This window comes from Oncorhynchus mykiss, chromosome 12 (assembly GCF_057628025.1).
Source record: "Oncorhynchus mykiss isolate SJ-2025 chromosome 12, ASM5762802v1, whole genome shotgun sequence".
Taxonomy (NCBI): Eukaryota; Metazoa; Chordata; class Actinopteri; order Salmoniformes; family Salmonidae; genus Oncorhynchus; species Oncorhynchus mykiss.
The window spans coordinates 34,901,356-34,919,485 of NC_143033.1; the positions used below are offsets into that span (position 1 = coordinate 34,901,356).

At 43.0% G+C, this 18,130-nt stretch overlaps 1 protein-coding gene across 6 annotated transcripts in view; it reads left to right on the forward strand.

The window, feature by feature from the left end:
* The window catches only part of abr (ABR activator of RhoGEF and GTPase), a 215,462-nt gene that overhangs the window by 45,456 nt on the left and 151,876 nt on the right, over nt 1-18,130 (forward strand). For 2 of the 6 annotated variants that reach the window (XM_090192332.1, XM_090192333.1), the window contains exon 1: nt 13,678-15,408. The exons of the other annotated variants lie outside the window; for them this stretch is intronic. In XM_090192332.1, the coding sequence (XP_090048458.1) occupies nt 15,345-15,408 (64 nt within the window). In that variant the 5' untranslated portion in view covers nt 13,678-15,344. Of the gene's footprint in view, nt 1-13,677; nt 15,409-18,130 lie in introns of those variants that run through there. 6 annotated transcript variants of the gene reach the window in all.

Sequence of the window (18,130 nt, forward strand, 5' to 3'; positions counted from 1 at the left end):
CTCTATTTTCTGTGAAGAATACTGATGTATGGATGTGGTGGCTGGATGTACATTACATAACCCACACCCACACTCTCTCTCCCTCTCTCTCTCTCTTCAAACTCCCTCTTTACACACACATTCCTTGTGCAGTAGGCTCTGTCAAGGTCTGTCATGGGGCGTGAGCTGGCCCTGCTATTGCTCATACTAGGGGCTTATTCAGTGGGATGCAATGGTACTCAGCATTGTTATAGGCTCTCACACACACACCTACACACTAGTGTACTGTGCGTGGGAGTGTGTTGGCAAGGAGTAGGCAGTGATATATCACCCTCCCACCTGTGTAGGGCCAAAGGGAGAGAATGGGCAGATGGATATTATTTTACCACTTGCTGGGACGTGGGGGAGGTGTGTGTATATGCTTGCCTTGGGCGGTATATCAGGGTATTTGGAAATGGCCACGGGATGGTTTATCAATTCCGTTGAAATATCTTTATTTTTTTCAATACATTTAAATATTTGTAGCTACTTTTTTATTTTATTTTTTTAAAGCAGATTGTGTTCTTCATTTCACCTGTCACATTATTTTACGTTATGAAGCTTACCCTGTCATGTGTTTGTAAGTAGCACATCTGGAGAAAGCAGGAGAAGGTGAGTCCAGCTGTGCATTGAGGTTGTGTTGTATATTGATCGTCAAATGTGTTTTTTTGCTTTAATAGAGTGATCAGAGATGTGCAACTATAGTTTAACTTCACAGAAAATATATTAGTGCCACATATATCAGGCAGAAAATAGCATCATGTTCATCCAATGACAATAGAAGTGTTACGCTACAGTGGGGCAAAAAAGTATTTAGTCAGCCACCAATTGTGCAAGTTCTCCCACTTAAAAAGATGAGAGGCCTGTAATTCATCATAGGTACACTTCAACTATGACAGACAAAATGAGAAAAAAAATCCAGAAAATCACATTCTAGGATTTTTAATGAATTTATTTGCAAATTATGGTGGAAAATAAGTATTTGGTCAATAACAAAAGTTTATCTCAATACTTTGTTATATACCCTTTGTTGGCAATGACAGAGGTCATTGACAGAGGTCTTGGCTGTTATTTTTTTTCTCATGATGTCAAGCAAGGAGGCACTGAGTTTGACGGTAGGCCTTGAAATACATCCACAGGTATACCTCCAATTGACTCAAAGGATGTCAAATAGCCTATCAGAGGCTTCCTAAAGCAGTGACATCATTGTCTGGAATTTTTCCAAGCTGTTCAAAGGCACAGTCAACTTAGTGTATGTAAACTTCTGACCCACTGGTATTGTGATACAGTGAAATAATTTGTCTGTAAACAATTGTTGGAAAAATTACTTGTCATGCACAATGTAGATGTGCTAACCAACTTTCCAAAGCTATAGTTTGTTAGCAAGAAATTTGTGGAGTTGTTGAATGACTCCAACCTAAGTGTATGTAAACTTCCGACTTCAACTGTATTTATTTTGAATGTTTATCATAGAAAGAAGGTAGCTAGCTACATTTCTTAATATTTTGATTAAAGTTCATTTGCATTTTACCAGAGAAAAATAGCCTGGCTACACTGGACAAAGTACTGGAGAGCGCTGCCTGCTGATATAATGCCGTTTGTGAATTCTCATCAAAGTTTACCTGAAGCACAAAATGAGTCTGATGTTGAGCAGAAATGACAATAAACATTTTTATTGGCCTCCCGAGTAGCGCTGCGGTGTAAGGCACTGCTAGCTGCTTCACCACAGATCCTGGTTCGATCCCAGGCTGTGTCACAGCCGGCCGCAACCGGGAGACCCATGAGGAGGCGCACAATTGACCCAGCGTTGTCTGGGTTTGGCCGGCCGAATTGTCCTTGTCCCGTCATGCTCTAGCGACTTATGTGGCGGGCCGGGCGCATGCACGCTGACACGGTCGCCAGGTGTACGGTGTTTCCTCCGACACATTGGTGCGGATTAAGCGAGCATTGTGCCAAGAAGCAGTGCAGCTCGGCTTGGTCGTGTTTCGGAGGACGCACGGTTCTCGACCTTCGCCTCTCCCGAGTCTGTATGGGAGTTGCAGCAATTGGACAAGACTGTAACTTCCAATTTGATATCATGAAATTGGAGAGAAAAGGGGGTAAAAAGTGTTTTTAGATCTGCGTTTTTCAATATATTTCTTATGTGTTTTGTCTTTCTTTCCTGTGTGAAATTTTAAGAATTCTGCATTTAACTAGCAAGTTAACTTGCGTTATCTAAGTACTGTAAGTGACTGAATTAATAAGGTGACATAATATTGCTGTTAGATATCGGCAGTGGTTGAGAAGTCAAAGCCCTTTAAATTTGTTATCTGTACAGCTGCCACTGCTATCTTTTGATTTCCTTGCGTTTTTTCTCCTCTCCATTCTCTGCCCGTCTGCTCCTACCCCATCTTCTCAGCAGAGCAGGCAGGCCGGTTGCTCTAACTACTCCAGAGTCCAAACAGACACAGCATGTACACATGCTGCTCCAAAGCCAGCACTGTTCTTCCTTCAGACAAGCATCCATCAACATTTTGTTCATTTGCACAATTTCTCTTGTTCACATTATTTTGTAATTGTCCAAACATACCAAAAATTACATTCTGTATTTTCTGCCTAATATATGTAAAACTTTATTGGCTGGATTGCCAGTCTTTGCAATTTGTTTATTTTGCACTCATTAGCAGATTTACCTAGCAGCCTTCATGGAAATTCGCTATTATTTGTGCACATTTTGTTAGCCCATTGGACATCTATTACTAGATTGCTTTCTTTGAGTTTTTGGCACCCCCTTGTATACTAAGACGGTAATACCATAAATCCTGGGATGAGGACGGGTATGACGATATGATCATCTGGATACCGCCCAAACCTTGTGTGTGTGTTTGTGTGCACATCCTAATCTTTGCAACCCAAATCACTATAATCGCGTAGTACCTACCTCGCTGGGGTGGCCAGCTGATTAGCATGTACAGCGCTGGGTGCCATGGTAACAGCGGCAGTTGGTGGTAGTTGATGTATGCATGTGGCATTTGAGAATGAGGGGGGGGGGTCCTTATCTCTCTCTACAGGCATACGGCTGAACAGCCTCATCTGATGATGAGAAACATGTTCCTGCTTCTGTAATTTCCTCTGTTTTGTTCCTTTGCTTCCATTAAACACAGCACTTTGGGGCCTCCCAAGTGGCGCTGCAGTCTAGCATGCTGACCAGAACATCGCCATGTTGATTTTGTCCACCCACACAAGACGCGATCAGGACACGCAGGTTGAAATATCAAAACTAACTCTGAACCAACTATAACAATTTGGGGACAGGTCGAGGAAGCAAACATTTATGGCAATTTAGCTAGCTAGCTTGCCGTTGCAAGCTAATTTGTCCTGGGATATAAACATTGGGGTTGTTATTTTACCTGAAATGCACAAGGTCCTCTACTATACAATTTAATATACAGATAAAAGGGTAAACAGAATTCATTTCTAGTAATCTCTCCTCCTTCAGGCTTCTTCTTCTTTGGACTTTATATGGTGGTTGGCAACCAACTTCAAGGTGAATTACCACTACCGACTGGAGTGTGGACCTCAATTCATTTTTCAATTACCCACGTGGGTATATGCTCCTAAACACTGATGGGAGAGGCGGGGCTTGCAGTGCATCAAGCGCCACAAATAGAACCAAGTTCTATTTTTAGAGCCAGGCTATGCCGATGCTAGTTGATGCGCACGTGCAGTGTGTGTGCAATGCTTGAATAATATGTAGGTGTGAAATTTATTTTGCAACGCGAGTGGTATGGTCAGCATTTAAGGCACTGCATCGCAGTTCTAGAGGCATCACTACAGACCTGGGTTCGAGCCCTGGTTGTATCACAACCGGCAGGGATCTGGAGTCCTATAGGGCGGCGCACAATTGGCCCAGCATCGTCCGAGTTAGGGGAGGGTTTGGCCGGAGGGGCTTTACTTGGATCATCGCGCTCCAGCGACTCCGTGCGCCTGCGGGCTAGCCAAATGCACAGGTCTTGCATACCCAGGTCTAATGTAAAAGGCTTCCATGTAAAATAATATTCAAATGTAATGCTCAGCCAGCTCCATAAATTGGTATCTCTCTCCTTTCTTGCGTGCCTTAACCGCTCTTCCAGGCACTTCCAGAGGATCTGCACAGCACATGTGAGTGTGTGCGCGCTCACATGTGAGTGTGGTTGTCTGTGTGTATTGATTAATGCATAAACTGGATTGATCTCTGCGGTCTCTACTGTACTACTGTACTCTCTCAATGGACAAATCAGTGCCTTTTAGTTAAGCCGGGGGTGGGCAACTAGTGTTCTGGAGAGCCGCAGGGTGTGCAGGCTTTTGTTCCAGACTGGCACTAACACACCTGATTTCAAATGAGCTGGATGATGTTCATAGCAGCCCTCAAGTTGAGCTAATTACCACCGTGACATAACACTCAAATCAAATTTGATTGGTCACATACACCCGCAATAACATCTGCTAAATATGTGTATCGAAATGCCTATGTTCCTAGCTCCAACAGTGCACTAGTATCTAACAATTCACAACAATACATACATCTAAAAATTAAATATTAGGAGTGGCATTGACTAAAATACAGTAGAATACAGTATATACATATGAAATTAGTAAAACAGTATGTAAACATTATTAAAGTGATGAGGGATTCCATGTCTATGTATATAGGGCAGCAGCCTCTAAGGTGGAGGGTTGAGTAATCGGGTGGTAGCCGGCTAGTGATGGCTATTTAACAGTCTGATGGCCTTAAGATAGGTGTTTTTCAGTCTCTCGGTCCCAGCTTTGATGCACCTGTACTGACCCCACCTTCTGGATGATAGTGGGATGAACAGGCCGCAGCTCGGGTGGTTGATGTCCTTGATGATCTTTTTGGTCTTCCTGTGATGTCGGGTGCTGTAGGTGTCCTGGAGGGCAGGCAGTGTGCCCCCGGTGATGCATTGGGCAGACCGCACCACCCTCTGGAGACCCCTGCGTTTGCGGGCGGTGCAGTTGCCGTACCAGGTGGTGATACAGCCCGACAGGATGGTCCTAATTATGCATCTGTAAAAGTTTGATGGTCTTAGGGGCCAAGACTAATTTCTTCAGCCCCATGAGGTTGAAGAGGCGCTGTTGCCTTCACCACACTGTCTGTGTGGGTGGACCATTTGCCCTGGGGGGTACGAACAAAGGATCCGGATTCGGGAAAGTTGTATTTCTGGTCTTAACACGGGGGAGTTAGCGCTCCTCTGCTATCCAAAAGTAATTTCCGGCTGTATGTTATAACACAAAAAACATTCTGGGCTAATAATGTAAGAAATAACACACAAAAAAGCACTTCAAAGTTGCTTAGGAGCTAGAAGCAGAGCTGCCATGCATGGCAGCGCCATTTTGTCTGTGTATCAGTTGATTAAATTACGTTAAAATGATCTCAGTATGCCTGCTCTTTTCTCCATGGAGTACCATTTTCTGGAGGCATTGGGCTGTTTCTGTGTAGGAGCTATATAATGTTTGTTTCAACCCTGTCTGGCCATGTTGTTTATGAACATCACTTAGCGCCCTGCCTTGTGCTGCACTGTATGGAGCGAGGCCTTAAATACTTTAATTTCCCCAGTGTCACGTTGTGATTGACTGCCAGCCCAGCCCACGACAGTGGGAAGCACAAAGGTCTGCATGTACACAGTGACATGCACAGGCAACACATAAATCCACTGTGGCGTATTGTCATCATCGATCACGCCTGTAAATGCTCTAATCTCACAGGGACCTGGATGTACATTGAGCCTGCTCTCTCTCTCTCTTTTTCTCTCTCGTCAGTAGTGTGTTTCAGAATATGGCTCTGTTGTAGTGTGGGTCCTATTTTGAGAGAACTGTCCTGTTTTTGGAGAGCACAGGGTGTTGCTGCAGAATATATTGTCAACAGTCCAGCACAAACGCACTCACACAGGCGAACGCACACTCATTCATATTTCTCTTTTAATGACCCCAAATAAAAAAACAAGGTGCAATATGGCCCCCTCGAAGTCTTCTCCAGATGAGACCACATACACTCCACCTCTCCACTGGGGAACAGCGTGTGTGTCCTGTACTTACCTGTTGCTAAAGATGAAACTGAACAAAAAGCTCTACCAGTGCCTGCTGCAGGGTTTGGTTCTGGCTGCCAGGGGGTTATGTAACCACATCCCACCAAAGAACACTGCAGAAAGGTGCTGAGACAGCCAGGCAGGAGAAACGTGCTGATAGGGTTTGTTTGCTCTGCTCACTGCCGCAGAATATATCACGTTTGTTATGTAGAAGGAAAGTTACTGCACTGTAGTCGGACAGATTTTCAATCATGAACACATGCTGTTGATACGGACATGGAGAGAGTAGGAGAAGTGTGTGTGTGTGTGCGATATGAATGACCAATACGTGTCAGAGCAGTGCTGAGTTAAAATAGCTGTGAGTCCACAGTGACTGACTTTTTTACAAAAAGACACACACACAGCACATGCACTTCTCCGTCCCTAGAACATCACACAACAACACACCACTGCTGATGGCTGACACCCACCCACACAGAATATCAACACATGAAAATCAGATGAACCATGTGATGTATAGTAACATCCCTTTTTTCTTTGTCAGTTCAAATGCAGCCTCAAGCTTTTCCTTCCTCTATACAGTGTTGTCATTGATGGAGGTGATGTGCATCAGGTATGTCTTCTGTCTGTGTACTTGCTCATGTGATGGCTCTCCCTGTCACTCTGCATCATCCTGTGGAGAGCTGAGCTGTGACGTATGTGTTAGCAGTCTCTCTGGTCCACTCACCCATCCCCATTACGCCACCACACAGCCACATCCCAGCCAGCCTCTCATATGGGTTCAATACCAGTGTCATGACTGTGTGTGGTGGGGGCTGACAAACCCTTGAAGTGTAAAACTATTATATGCCAAATGTTATGCTCAATGTGATGAAGTGACAGAATAGTGGTTCATACCAGCCATTTTGGCTCTAGTCTTTCTCCAATAGTGTCATCATGAGTGGTAGCCCGGCCTTGGGTTAGCCCAAGATGTCTATTCTGACCCTGATGCAGCTTCAGAGCAGAGCTCACAGTCAGCAAGATGCCTACTTTGGTATGGGAACATAGGGGGGGACAAGCCAGCCCCATCGGTCAACGTTTTGACACCCATTTAAAACGTGTCTGTCTCAGCTGCCTCCAGGGAAAGGGGTGATGAATATTCTCTACAACCCAAAGGGCCAGCCCTTACTGCATCAATCCACCATGTCTGTCTGTTTGCCCTTTTCTGTGGCAGGTCACAGGTCACAAATCTTGCTGTTGTGCTTGCACACTATTATTTCACCCAATAGAGATGGGAATTTTCGAATTCTTTGTGGATCTGTGTAATCTGAGGGAAATAAACTCAGCAAAAAAAGAGACGTCCCTTTTTCAGGACCCTGTCTTTCAAAGATAATTTGTAAAAATCCAAATAACTTCACAGATCTTCATTGTAAAGGGTTTAAACAATGTTGCCCATGCTTGTTCAATGACCCATATACAATTAATGAACATGCACCTGTGGAATGCTCTTTAAGACATGAACAGCAATTAAGGTCACAGTTATGAAAACTTAGGACACTAAAGAGGCCTTTCTACTGACTCAGAAAAACACAAACGTAAAGATGCCCATGATCCCTGCTCATCTGCCTGAACGTGCCTTAGGCATGCTGCAAGGAGGCATGAGGACTGCAGATGTGGCTAGGGCAATAAATTGCAATGTCCGTACTGTGAGACGCCTAAGACAGCCCTACAGGGAGACAGGATGGACAGCTGATCGTCCTCGCAGTGGCAGACCACGTGTAACTACACCTGCAAAGGATCGGTACATCCAAACATCACAGCTGCGGGACAGGTAGAGGATGGCAACAACTGCCCTAGTTAAACCAGGAACGAACAACTGTCCGCAATAGACTGTCCGCAATAGGCTGAGAGAGGCTGGACTGAGGGCTTGCAGGCTTGTTGTAGTAAGGCAGGTTCTCACCAGACATCACCAGCAACAACGTCGCCTGTGGGCACAAACCCACCGTCGCTGGACCAGACAGGACTGGCAAAAAGTGCTCTTCACTGACGAGTCGCTGTTTTGTCTCACCAGGGGTGATGGTCGAATTCGCGTTTATCGTAGAAGGAATGAGCGTTACACCGAGGCCTGTACTCTGGAGCGGGATCAATTTGGAGGTGGAGGGTCCGTCGTGGTCTGGGGCGGTGTGTCACAGCGTTATTGAACTGAGCTTGTTGGCATTGCAGGCAATCTCAACGCTGTGCGTTACAGGAAAGACATCCTCCTCCCTCATGTGGTACCCTTCATGCAGGCTCATCCTGACATGACCCTCCAGCATGACAATGCCACCAGCCATACTGCTCCTTCTGTGTGTGATTTCCTGCAAGACAGGAATGTCAGTGTTCTGCCATGGCCAGCAAAGAGCCCGGATCTCAATCCCATTGAGCAGGTCTGGGACCTGTTGGATCGGAGGGTGAGGGCTAGGGCCATTCCCCTCAGAAATGTCCGGGAACTTGCAGGTGCCTTGATGGAAGAGTGGGGTAACATCTCACAGCAAGAACTGGCAAATCTGGTGCAGTCCATGAGGAGGAGTTGCACTGCAGTACTTCATGCAGTCCCCCTTTGTTCAGGGACACATTATTCAATTTCTGTTAGTCACTTGTCTGTGGAACTTGTTCAGTTTATGTCTCTTGTTGAATCTTATGTTCATACAAATATTTACACATGTTAAGTTTGCTGAAAATAATTGCAGTTGACAGTGAGGACGTTTCTTTTTTTACCAAGATTGTGTCTCCTATAGTCATACATTTGGCAGGAGGTTAGGAAGTGCAGCTCCCGCTCTTTATCGGTATATCAGTATATCTTTATCAGTATCTCGGGCGCGGCCTCCCACTAAAATCACTTCCATCCCCATAACGGTTCACCGAGTAACCTCCAAATTACATTAGCAAAACATTTCCCTGATTTAACAACAGCCATCATTCCATTCCTCCAGCCCACAGAGGACTAGGGGGACTGTGTGTGTGTGTGAGGGCTGCGTGCCAAACATGCTTAACTCATCAGTCAGATCTGCCTCCACTGATTGTATGCCTGATGATACCATTTTAATTGTATTGATTGAATGTATGAGAGAGAAGCAGAGTAAAATAGTGTGAAATACATTCTGTCAGGCCACATTTAGATGGACGTTGACAATTTATTCTCTCAAAAACATCCATATTTCATTCTCTCCTGGAAAACTCAGTCGATAGTTTGTTTTCTATAATTGGGGCCGGTTCCAACAATAGAAAAAACATGTAACTAGGCCTAATGAGCTCCGTAGTAACAATGATCCAGTGAATATGTGGCCTGCAGTTACAGAAATGACTGCAATTACGCAGGTATGGATTTGGTATTTAGGCTATGCTGTGATCACAGCCTCACACAGTGTGTAGTTGCTATGGCACTAACTCTGGCTAATGAACTCGATCACTTCATCCCGCGGCTGTTTACTCTTTGCGCTGTGTGTTCGTATGCGCGTGACATGTTGCTCTGTATGAAATCTACTCGTCTGATGGAGCACCACTGAGACTAGTTAGTGACTCAAACCTTTCCTTAACTAATTCAGTATTACTGTGGTGTAAATAGGCTCATCCCCATCAGAAGCTCGCCTCTGACACATCTCATTCAGGGAAGCATGAATGACGGTGGCGAGTTGTCATGGCATCTTTTGCCCTCGCAATGGAGACTGTGATGGACTGTGGCAGTCGGGCGGGGGCAGAATCATTGGGGAGCTGTCCATCAGGAGAGGTTAAGGGACTGATAGGAAGTGACAGAAGGGGAGGGGAGGAGAGCGTGTTGAATCTGCGGATCCAAGGTTCAGCATGCTTCAATGCTCCCTAGGGCCTCACTGGTTATGCAACACACATCAAAACACTGGGAAGGGGACAGAGATGGAACTATAGTGACACATTACTTTTGACCTCAGAGTTAGCATTCAGTGCACAAGTACCGTGATATCTCTGAATTAAAGTGAAAAGTTATCATCCAAAATACTATACATTTTTCCGGTAGGCGATATTGCTCTTGTGTCATCTCTCTCTCTCAAATGTTTTTGTTTCTTAATCCTCTGACCTCTTAAATATCTTAGACAAATCTGACTGCAGTGTGAAACTGCAGCAGTTGTTGATGGTACTGAGACCGGGAACAGGGACAGAATACATCATCAGTCACCTTCTGGACAGCGGCGCTTAAACGCAGTGGCGACCTTTTTTGATCCTGTCAGTTCACTAATTTGTTACACTTAGACTACTGCAGTTATTGAATGCCTCTTGGGCTTATGAAGTAAATGCTTTATTTGTGTATTTTGAACAAAGCCGTGCTGAAAGCTATGGGCTTTTAAATTCGAGACATGGCAGATTGAACCATCCTGTGGGTCAGTTTGTCAGAGTTTTACAGCAGCATCAAGATGACGTGTGTTACAACACTGCCTCTATTAAAGTGCCGAGGGAGTCTAATGCTTGACTTCCAGATGGACCCTGTTGATCTGTAGCGGTTAGATAATTGTGTCCAATATGCAGAACATTCCACCTATCCGAGAGCAAAATGGGTTGAATGGGTCTTTCTATAAATAAAGAGGTCAACATTTTCAAAATGTTTTGGATATACATTTAAATATGATTTTCTTGCAGCTTCATATGTGTAGTTAAAAAAATAAGTCGGTGGACACAATGAGACCGTAACTCCACCTAGCAACAATAAAATATCCACATGTCATTCAAAATGTCACAAGAAACATGGACACCGCATGTTTCTTTCATGCCTAGTTGCCAGGTCTTTTTGTGCTTTTGTCAAATTCTCTATCAGTTATAGCCATGCTAAACACTGCTGAAGAATGAAAAAGATAAACAGCATGTATATATGTTTTAATAGTTGATATAATACAATAACACTGTTTTGTCAGTAAAATCATTGACACTAATAATTATCAATAATAAAATCATTATCAGTAAACTCTTCAAGAATTGTCTGTGTCTGAAAACTAGCTACTACTTGCTTACTTCTTGCTTCTTCTGTCCTTGTTTCCTCCACTCCTTGCCTCTCCTTGAAAGTGCATTGTAGCTTGAGGGGAGGAACCTTCACTCCTCTCCCACTGTGCTTTGAGAGGGCAGGGAGGAATAGGGGAAACAAGGGGATAAGCTCAATTGCATTTACCTGATTCCTCACATCCAGTTCATTAATAAGTAAATACACACTAAATCTTATACAGAAATTGAGGAATCTTACCTTGTAACTGTGGCATGGTATGGGCAGCTAATAATCGATTAACTTCTTTCTGATCAGTGGGACGCTAGCGTCTCACCTCGACAACATCCGGTGAAATTGCAGAGCGCCAAATTGAAGTTACATTTCTATAAATATTTAACTTTCATAAAATCACAAGTAAAATACATCAAAATAAAGCTTAATTTGTTGTTAATCCAGCCAACGTGTCAGATTTCAAAAAGGCTTTACGGCGAAAGCAAACCATGCGATTATCTGAGGACAGCGCCCCCCATACCAACACATGAAAAAAAATTCAACCAGGCAGTTGCGACACGAAAGTCAGAAATAGCGATATAAAAAATGCCTTACCTTTGAAGATCTTCTTCTGTTGGCACTCCAAAAGGTCCCATAAACATCACAAATGGTCCTTTTGTTTGATAAATTCCTTCTTTATGTCCCCAAAATGTCAATTTATTTGGCACGTTTGATTCAGAAATAAACCGGTTCTAACTTGCCCAACATGACTACAAAGTATCTAATAAGTTACCTGTAAATTTGGTCCAAACATTTCAACCAACGTTCCTAATCCAACTTTAGATATCCTAAGATATCCTAAAATGTAAATAATCGATAACATTTAAGACGGAATATACTGTGTAAAATAGCAGATAAAAACAACGTGGAGCGAGCTCCTGGTCATGCACACGAAACAGAAGAGTCTACTTGGATTGACACTCACAATGAACAGCCCTACTTCTTTTCTCAAAAGAAAATCAACCAATTTTTAAAGACTGTCATCTAGTGGAAGCCATAGGAACTGCAACCAGGTTCCTCATAAATATAGTTTCCCATAGAAAACCAATTGAAAACACAGTGACCTCAATTTTTTTTTCCTTGGATGGTTTGTCCTTGGGGTTACGCCTGCCAAATAAGTTCTGTTATACTCAGACATTTAACAGTTTTAGAAACTGTAGAGTGTTTTCTATCTTAGTCTACCAATTATATGCATATCCTAATCTACTTTGGGCACGCTTTTCATCCGGATGTGAAAATACTGCCCCCTATCCCAATGACGTTAATGAATAGATTGATAGAATGGAGTTAGAAGGATGAACTGATAGGACAGGACGTGTTGGCTGTGCACTTAACCAATGACAGGCATTGCACATTTAACCCCAACCACATGTGAAAATAAAAATATCAAGGTGTTTTTTTTGGTTTTATATGCAAAAACGAATAAACAAGCCCTTTTCACATTCCTGATTGCTCAGTTTTACCTTGGAAAACAAATGATCAAAACATACATGGACCGTAATCTTACCCCTTGACATAATATCCATGACGTTATCTTGACCGCCGTAACAATCTAGACACCAAAATGTTCTGTCAATTCTCCAGATCAACATTAATTCCCTCACTTTGGCTGTTGTTCAATCACGTGCAGTATCTCACACATCCTTACCTGAATCAGCTGATGCTGCGTGATAATTTCCCCACCTAACTAAACAGTGAGACATCAAATGAGCATCAATCAACTATTATGCGTAATTATTGAAGAACCCTGTCAATGACCGCATCGATTTTTGTTTGATTCATCTTGGTAAAGTTACACTTTCTGTTAGAAGCATTTGATTTTGCAATCTAGACATTATTTTGGATGTGTGTGTCCATGAAAACTGTTTTCATGGACACACATAAAGAAAAGGCATATTATTATGAATGAATTTGTAACTGCTCCAAACAGTCCACTACAATAAATGCTCACTGGTACCCCAGTCTATAGAAAGAACTTAATACCATATTGCTCATACCCATCGTATTTACATGAAGTAGGTATTCTAGGGGGTTGGGACTAGGTGCCAGGGGTTGATTTGGAACAGTATAATTTGAAGCCTGACGGATGGGGCCCACAGTGTGAGGCTGTTGAGTATTAGATCCCTTTCAGCATGTCTTCATCACTCAGTAGACTGTAAACAAACTATCTGGTTAGACTGTAAACTCTCCTTCCAGACTCAGACTGTATGCTCTCATTGGCTGGTCCTCGCTTCATATTCGTCACCAAACCCACTGGCTCCAGGTCATCTATAAGTCTTTGCTAGGTAAAGCCCTGCCTTAACTCAGCTCACTGGTCACCATAGCAGCCACCACTCGTAACACGCACTCCAGCAGGTATATTTCACTGGTCACCCCCAAAACCAATTCCTCATTTGGCCGCCTCTCCTTCCAGTTCTCTGCTGCTAATGACTGGAACGAATTGCTAAAATCACTGAAGCTGGAGACTCATATCTCCCTCACTAACTTTAAGCACCAGCTGTCAGAGCAGCTTACAGATCATTGCGCCTGTACATAGCCCATCTGTAAATAGGCCATCCAACTACCTCACCCCCATATTTTTTTTTTTTTTTTTTTTTTTTTTTGGCTCCTTTGCACCCCAGTATCTCCACTTGCACATTCATCTTCTGCACATCTATCACTCCAGTGTTTAATTGCTAAATTGTAATTACTTCGCCAGTACGACCTATTTATTGCCTTACCTCCCTAGTCTTACCTAATTTGCACACACTGTATATATATATTTTTTCTTCATATTGTGTTATTGACTGTACGTTTGTTTATTCCATTTGTAACTCGGTGTTGTTGTTTGTGTCACTTTGCTTTATCTTGGCCAGGTCGCAGTTGTGAATGAGAACTTGTTCTCAACTGGCCTACCTGGTTAAATAAAGGCTAAATACATTATTTTTTTAAAAGTACAAGACCTCCATGTTACTGTGATTATCAGCCCATTAGCAGGGATCTCATTGATCAAACTAGAAGCTTCAATCTCTCACACACACGCTGCTGCATTAATTTAATCAGAGAATACAGATAGGACATTGATTATATTGATTAAAAGGCGTTCTAATGAGTGACCTCTGAACTCCACACACAGCTCTTATCTACTTAGTCTACATCTATAGGCATTCTTCAGATACTACAGAGTATGTGGCCTGTGTGTTTTTGTGTTATCCAGTATGCACGTATTCCATTCAGTCCCTCGCTTATTTCCTTCCCTGAGCACTGTGTCAAACTGGAGCTACCTCAGGGAAACCAACAGTGAAAGTGATTTTAGAGGGAGAGAGTGAGCGTGACACACTATCACACAAATGACTGTTTGTTGGCTATTCAAAGCAGCCCTGATCCCCATAGATACTCTATAGTACACAGACAGTGGCTTTTGGGTCAGGAGTGGTTTTCGAGTCATCATAGTAGACATGATATCAAACTGCAAAGGGAATGTAATTACACAATACACTCTAATGACTTGATAACTTGGCTTTCAATCCAATAATCATCCATTGTTTGTGATCACCATGACACATAAAATTGTGAGTCATTAAATCACATGAATTGAAGAAAAATCTGTATGTATGCTCATGCTGTGTTTGCATGACTTGGCATGTTTCCTATAGCAATATTGTCATGTACTGTACTGTCGCTGTTGTAAATCTTTTGTTTCCCTATCAGAGGCAGTCAGTGGAGAGAGGAAACACTGTACTGTTAATGTAATTCACTGACTGATTCAATGATTTACCATGGCCCTCTGACCTACGTCACTGTAATAGTGCTGCTAATATCAGGGCTATAGTGTGTGTGTGTGTTTTAGTGCTGCTAATATCAGGGCTATAGTGTGTGTGTGTTTTAGTGCTGCTAATATCAGGGCTATAGTGTGTGTGTGTTTTAGTGCTGCTAATATCAGGACTATTCCAAGGTTATACCAGGTGACTTATGTTAGAGGAACTGACTGAGGCTGTGGTGTTTCACATCAGAGCTGGGAAGACAACATTTTGGGTTGTGTGTGTTTCCTCCTGAGCTCTTTGACTATGGGAATTTGAATGAGGGCCATTTGAAACAAACCTCACTGGTTTTACTCCTATGCTGAGCCCTGTGCTGTGGAGTGTGTTTTTAACTGTGTGTGTGTTTTGAGTTCAGTGCGGGGGACTGCCTATGTGGATTTGGTATAGAGAGTGTTGAGGTTGATCAGATGATTTTGTTTGTTGTGTTGAAGTGACAGAAGTTAAGGACATATGGCTTTTTTCTTTGAGGCTGTGTGCGCCATTCGCTCGCTCATCTCACCCCACGATCATCATGGTAAAGTTGGTTCACTGTGTCTATCTGTGTTGTGTCTGTCCATTTCTGCCTGTAGTCAATGTATTTGATGTGATTGATTCATGCCTTCCTGGCATTTTATTGAAATTGTATTTTAACTTCTGGAATGGTGGTGTTATTATGTGGGCATTCTGAAATGGTGAGATTTGTGACCCTTGTGTAAGGTCAGGTCCATAATTATTGGCATCCTTGATAAAGATTAGCAAAAAATAAATAAATAATAATAATACAAACACTGAGCTATATTGTATGCAAAAAATAAGTTTTACTTATATTATTTTATACTAATACATTTGCTCAAAGATGTAGTTTTCTTTAACACGTAATATTTATTTTATTCTTCAAATACAGAGGTCAAAATGATTGGCACCCTTGTTGTCTTGGACCATTACGCCTCCATGCAGAATCTTTCCAGATTCAGACGCCCTGTTCAGTTCAAACCACATATTTTCATTTGGATTCATGTCCAGAGACTGAGATGGCCATTGGAAAAATATTGATTTTGTGATCAATGAACCATTTCTTTGTGGATTTTGATTAGTGCTTAGTTTTATTGTCTTGGTTCTTAACAAGGGCCCCAGTACCCATATCTTAGTTGTTTTGTATTACTTGTTAAACTAAATCTATTTCTCTGAGCAATTGTATTAGTATAAAATATAATACAAAAATAAATAATTGCATGCGATATTGATCAGTATTTGTATAATTTATTTTATACATTTTAGCTCATTTCCATGAAGGGTGCCATAAATTATGGACCTGTCTGTTTTCTCTATAAAATTACCCTCTTCAGTTGGGAGAGTTGATCCTCTTACGTGACGTTGTCATGTAATAGCATGTCAGTTGTGTGTCGTTCATGTTAAAGTTGGCCCATCTAAACCCGTCAGTCTCAGGGGTAGTACTTATCTACTCCATTGAAAAGTAATCGCAGGTTAGACTTGCCTGGGTAAGTATGTCGCCGCTCAACTGGAGAATCTCTCATGGACCGACTGACAGACATAGGAGAGTATTGATTTTGTGCGTGTTGGCAATGGGGGAGATTAGATTGTCAGAAAGCATTAGCTGATTGTGTGTGTGAGAGCGGATGTTTGTGTGTGTGTGTCCTTTGGGAAGGCAGTTATTACCACTGAGCGCTAGTGGAGCTTGGGGAAGGGGCCAGGGCCTGTGTTAAGTGGACTGACCCGTTTTCAGTTTTCACCACACATTGCACAGCTGCCTTCTGTAAATGGTATTTTGCTTGTATAAAGTACAAAGGTAGGCTATAGGCTTATCACTTCTCTATCTCTTCACTAGAAAGGTAATAATTCTTCACGCTCCACCTGTCTTCCTCTTCCCTGTTTGCATTTGTAATTTGTTAACGTACACAGAGCGCTACGATTATTGACTCTCTTCCTCCTCTTCCTGAATTTCACACACAGCCTCCTTGCTATGTTAGCCTACAGAGAATGGCCTCTCACTGTATATACACAATGGGTTTCTGAGGCTATTTCTCCCTTTTTTGTTGAAATTAATTTAAATTAACTGTTGAAAATGAAATAACTGATATGCTTACACTTTGTCATTCTTGTGAGGAATGTCTAGAATGAGGGATGCACATGTTGATGTTCTGAATACCACTGCTGTTGCAAGATGATAAATCAGAATAGTTGGAGAATGCCTCAGTAAGCTTTAGAGTAGATGTTCAGTTTGAATAGACAACAGATCTATTGCTTGACTAAACAGTAAGTACATTCTGCCTCAGTAATTACACAATGTGGGCAGTCCTGCGTCATTGGAACAGTCGGACCAGGGTCTCATGGACTTAAGGCACGGACACACCGGTTGGGTTTTCCGCCCATAATTTGTAAAGAGACTCTACATGTAGAAATGGGCGAATTCAGCAGTCAGACGCCCACCGACAGGGTGGTCCCTAAAACCCACCGCTCCTTCAGCAAGCGATTGAACGTAGACAAACGGCAGACTGTAATTTGGTGCGATGTGTTTTCTCCTTTTAGTTAGTTGGACTCATGTCTCTGTTGACCATTTAGAGCTCCTGAAGTAATTTAACATGATGACTGCTCCGGACTTGGATTCTCTTTAGGAATGGTACTACTGTTCACTGAATTTGTTTGTATTAGTTAGCCTAGCTCTACAATGTGTGTTGGTTTCAGAGTTGTCTCTTTCAGTGCAGTGCTTCAACTAGCTCTGTTCTAGCACCTCTCTCTGCCCTGTTGTTTTAGTCGTCCATCACTACAGATAAAGGCCAGTCTCTCACGGTGGCCTTTCCCTCTGGCCTTTACCATACAATGAATTAGTGATGCACCAGCTCAGTGTTTACTGGGACTTTATGGTTGTTTATGGCGGACGTCTTTATCTCCTTGACCTACTACACTTTCTTTATTCTCCCCAATTTCGATCTTGTCTCATCGCTGCAACTCCCCAACGGGCTCGGTAGAGGCGACGGTCGAGTCATGCGTCCTCCCGCCAAACCGCGCTTCTTAACACCCGCCCACTTAACCCGGAAGCCAGCTGCACCAATGTGTCGGAGGAAACTCTGTTCACCTGACGACCGAGGTCAGCCTGCAGGCGCCTGAGGTCAGCCACAAGGAGTCGCTAGAGCGCGATGAGTCAAGTAAATCCCCCCCTGTCCCCTCCCCTAACCCAGACGGCGCTGGGCCAATTGTGCGCCACCCTATGGGACTCCTGATCACGGCCGGTTGTGACA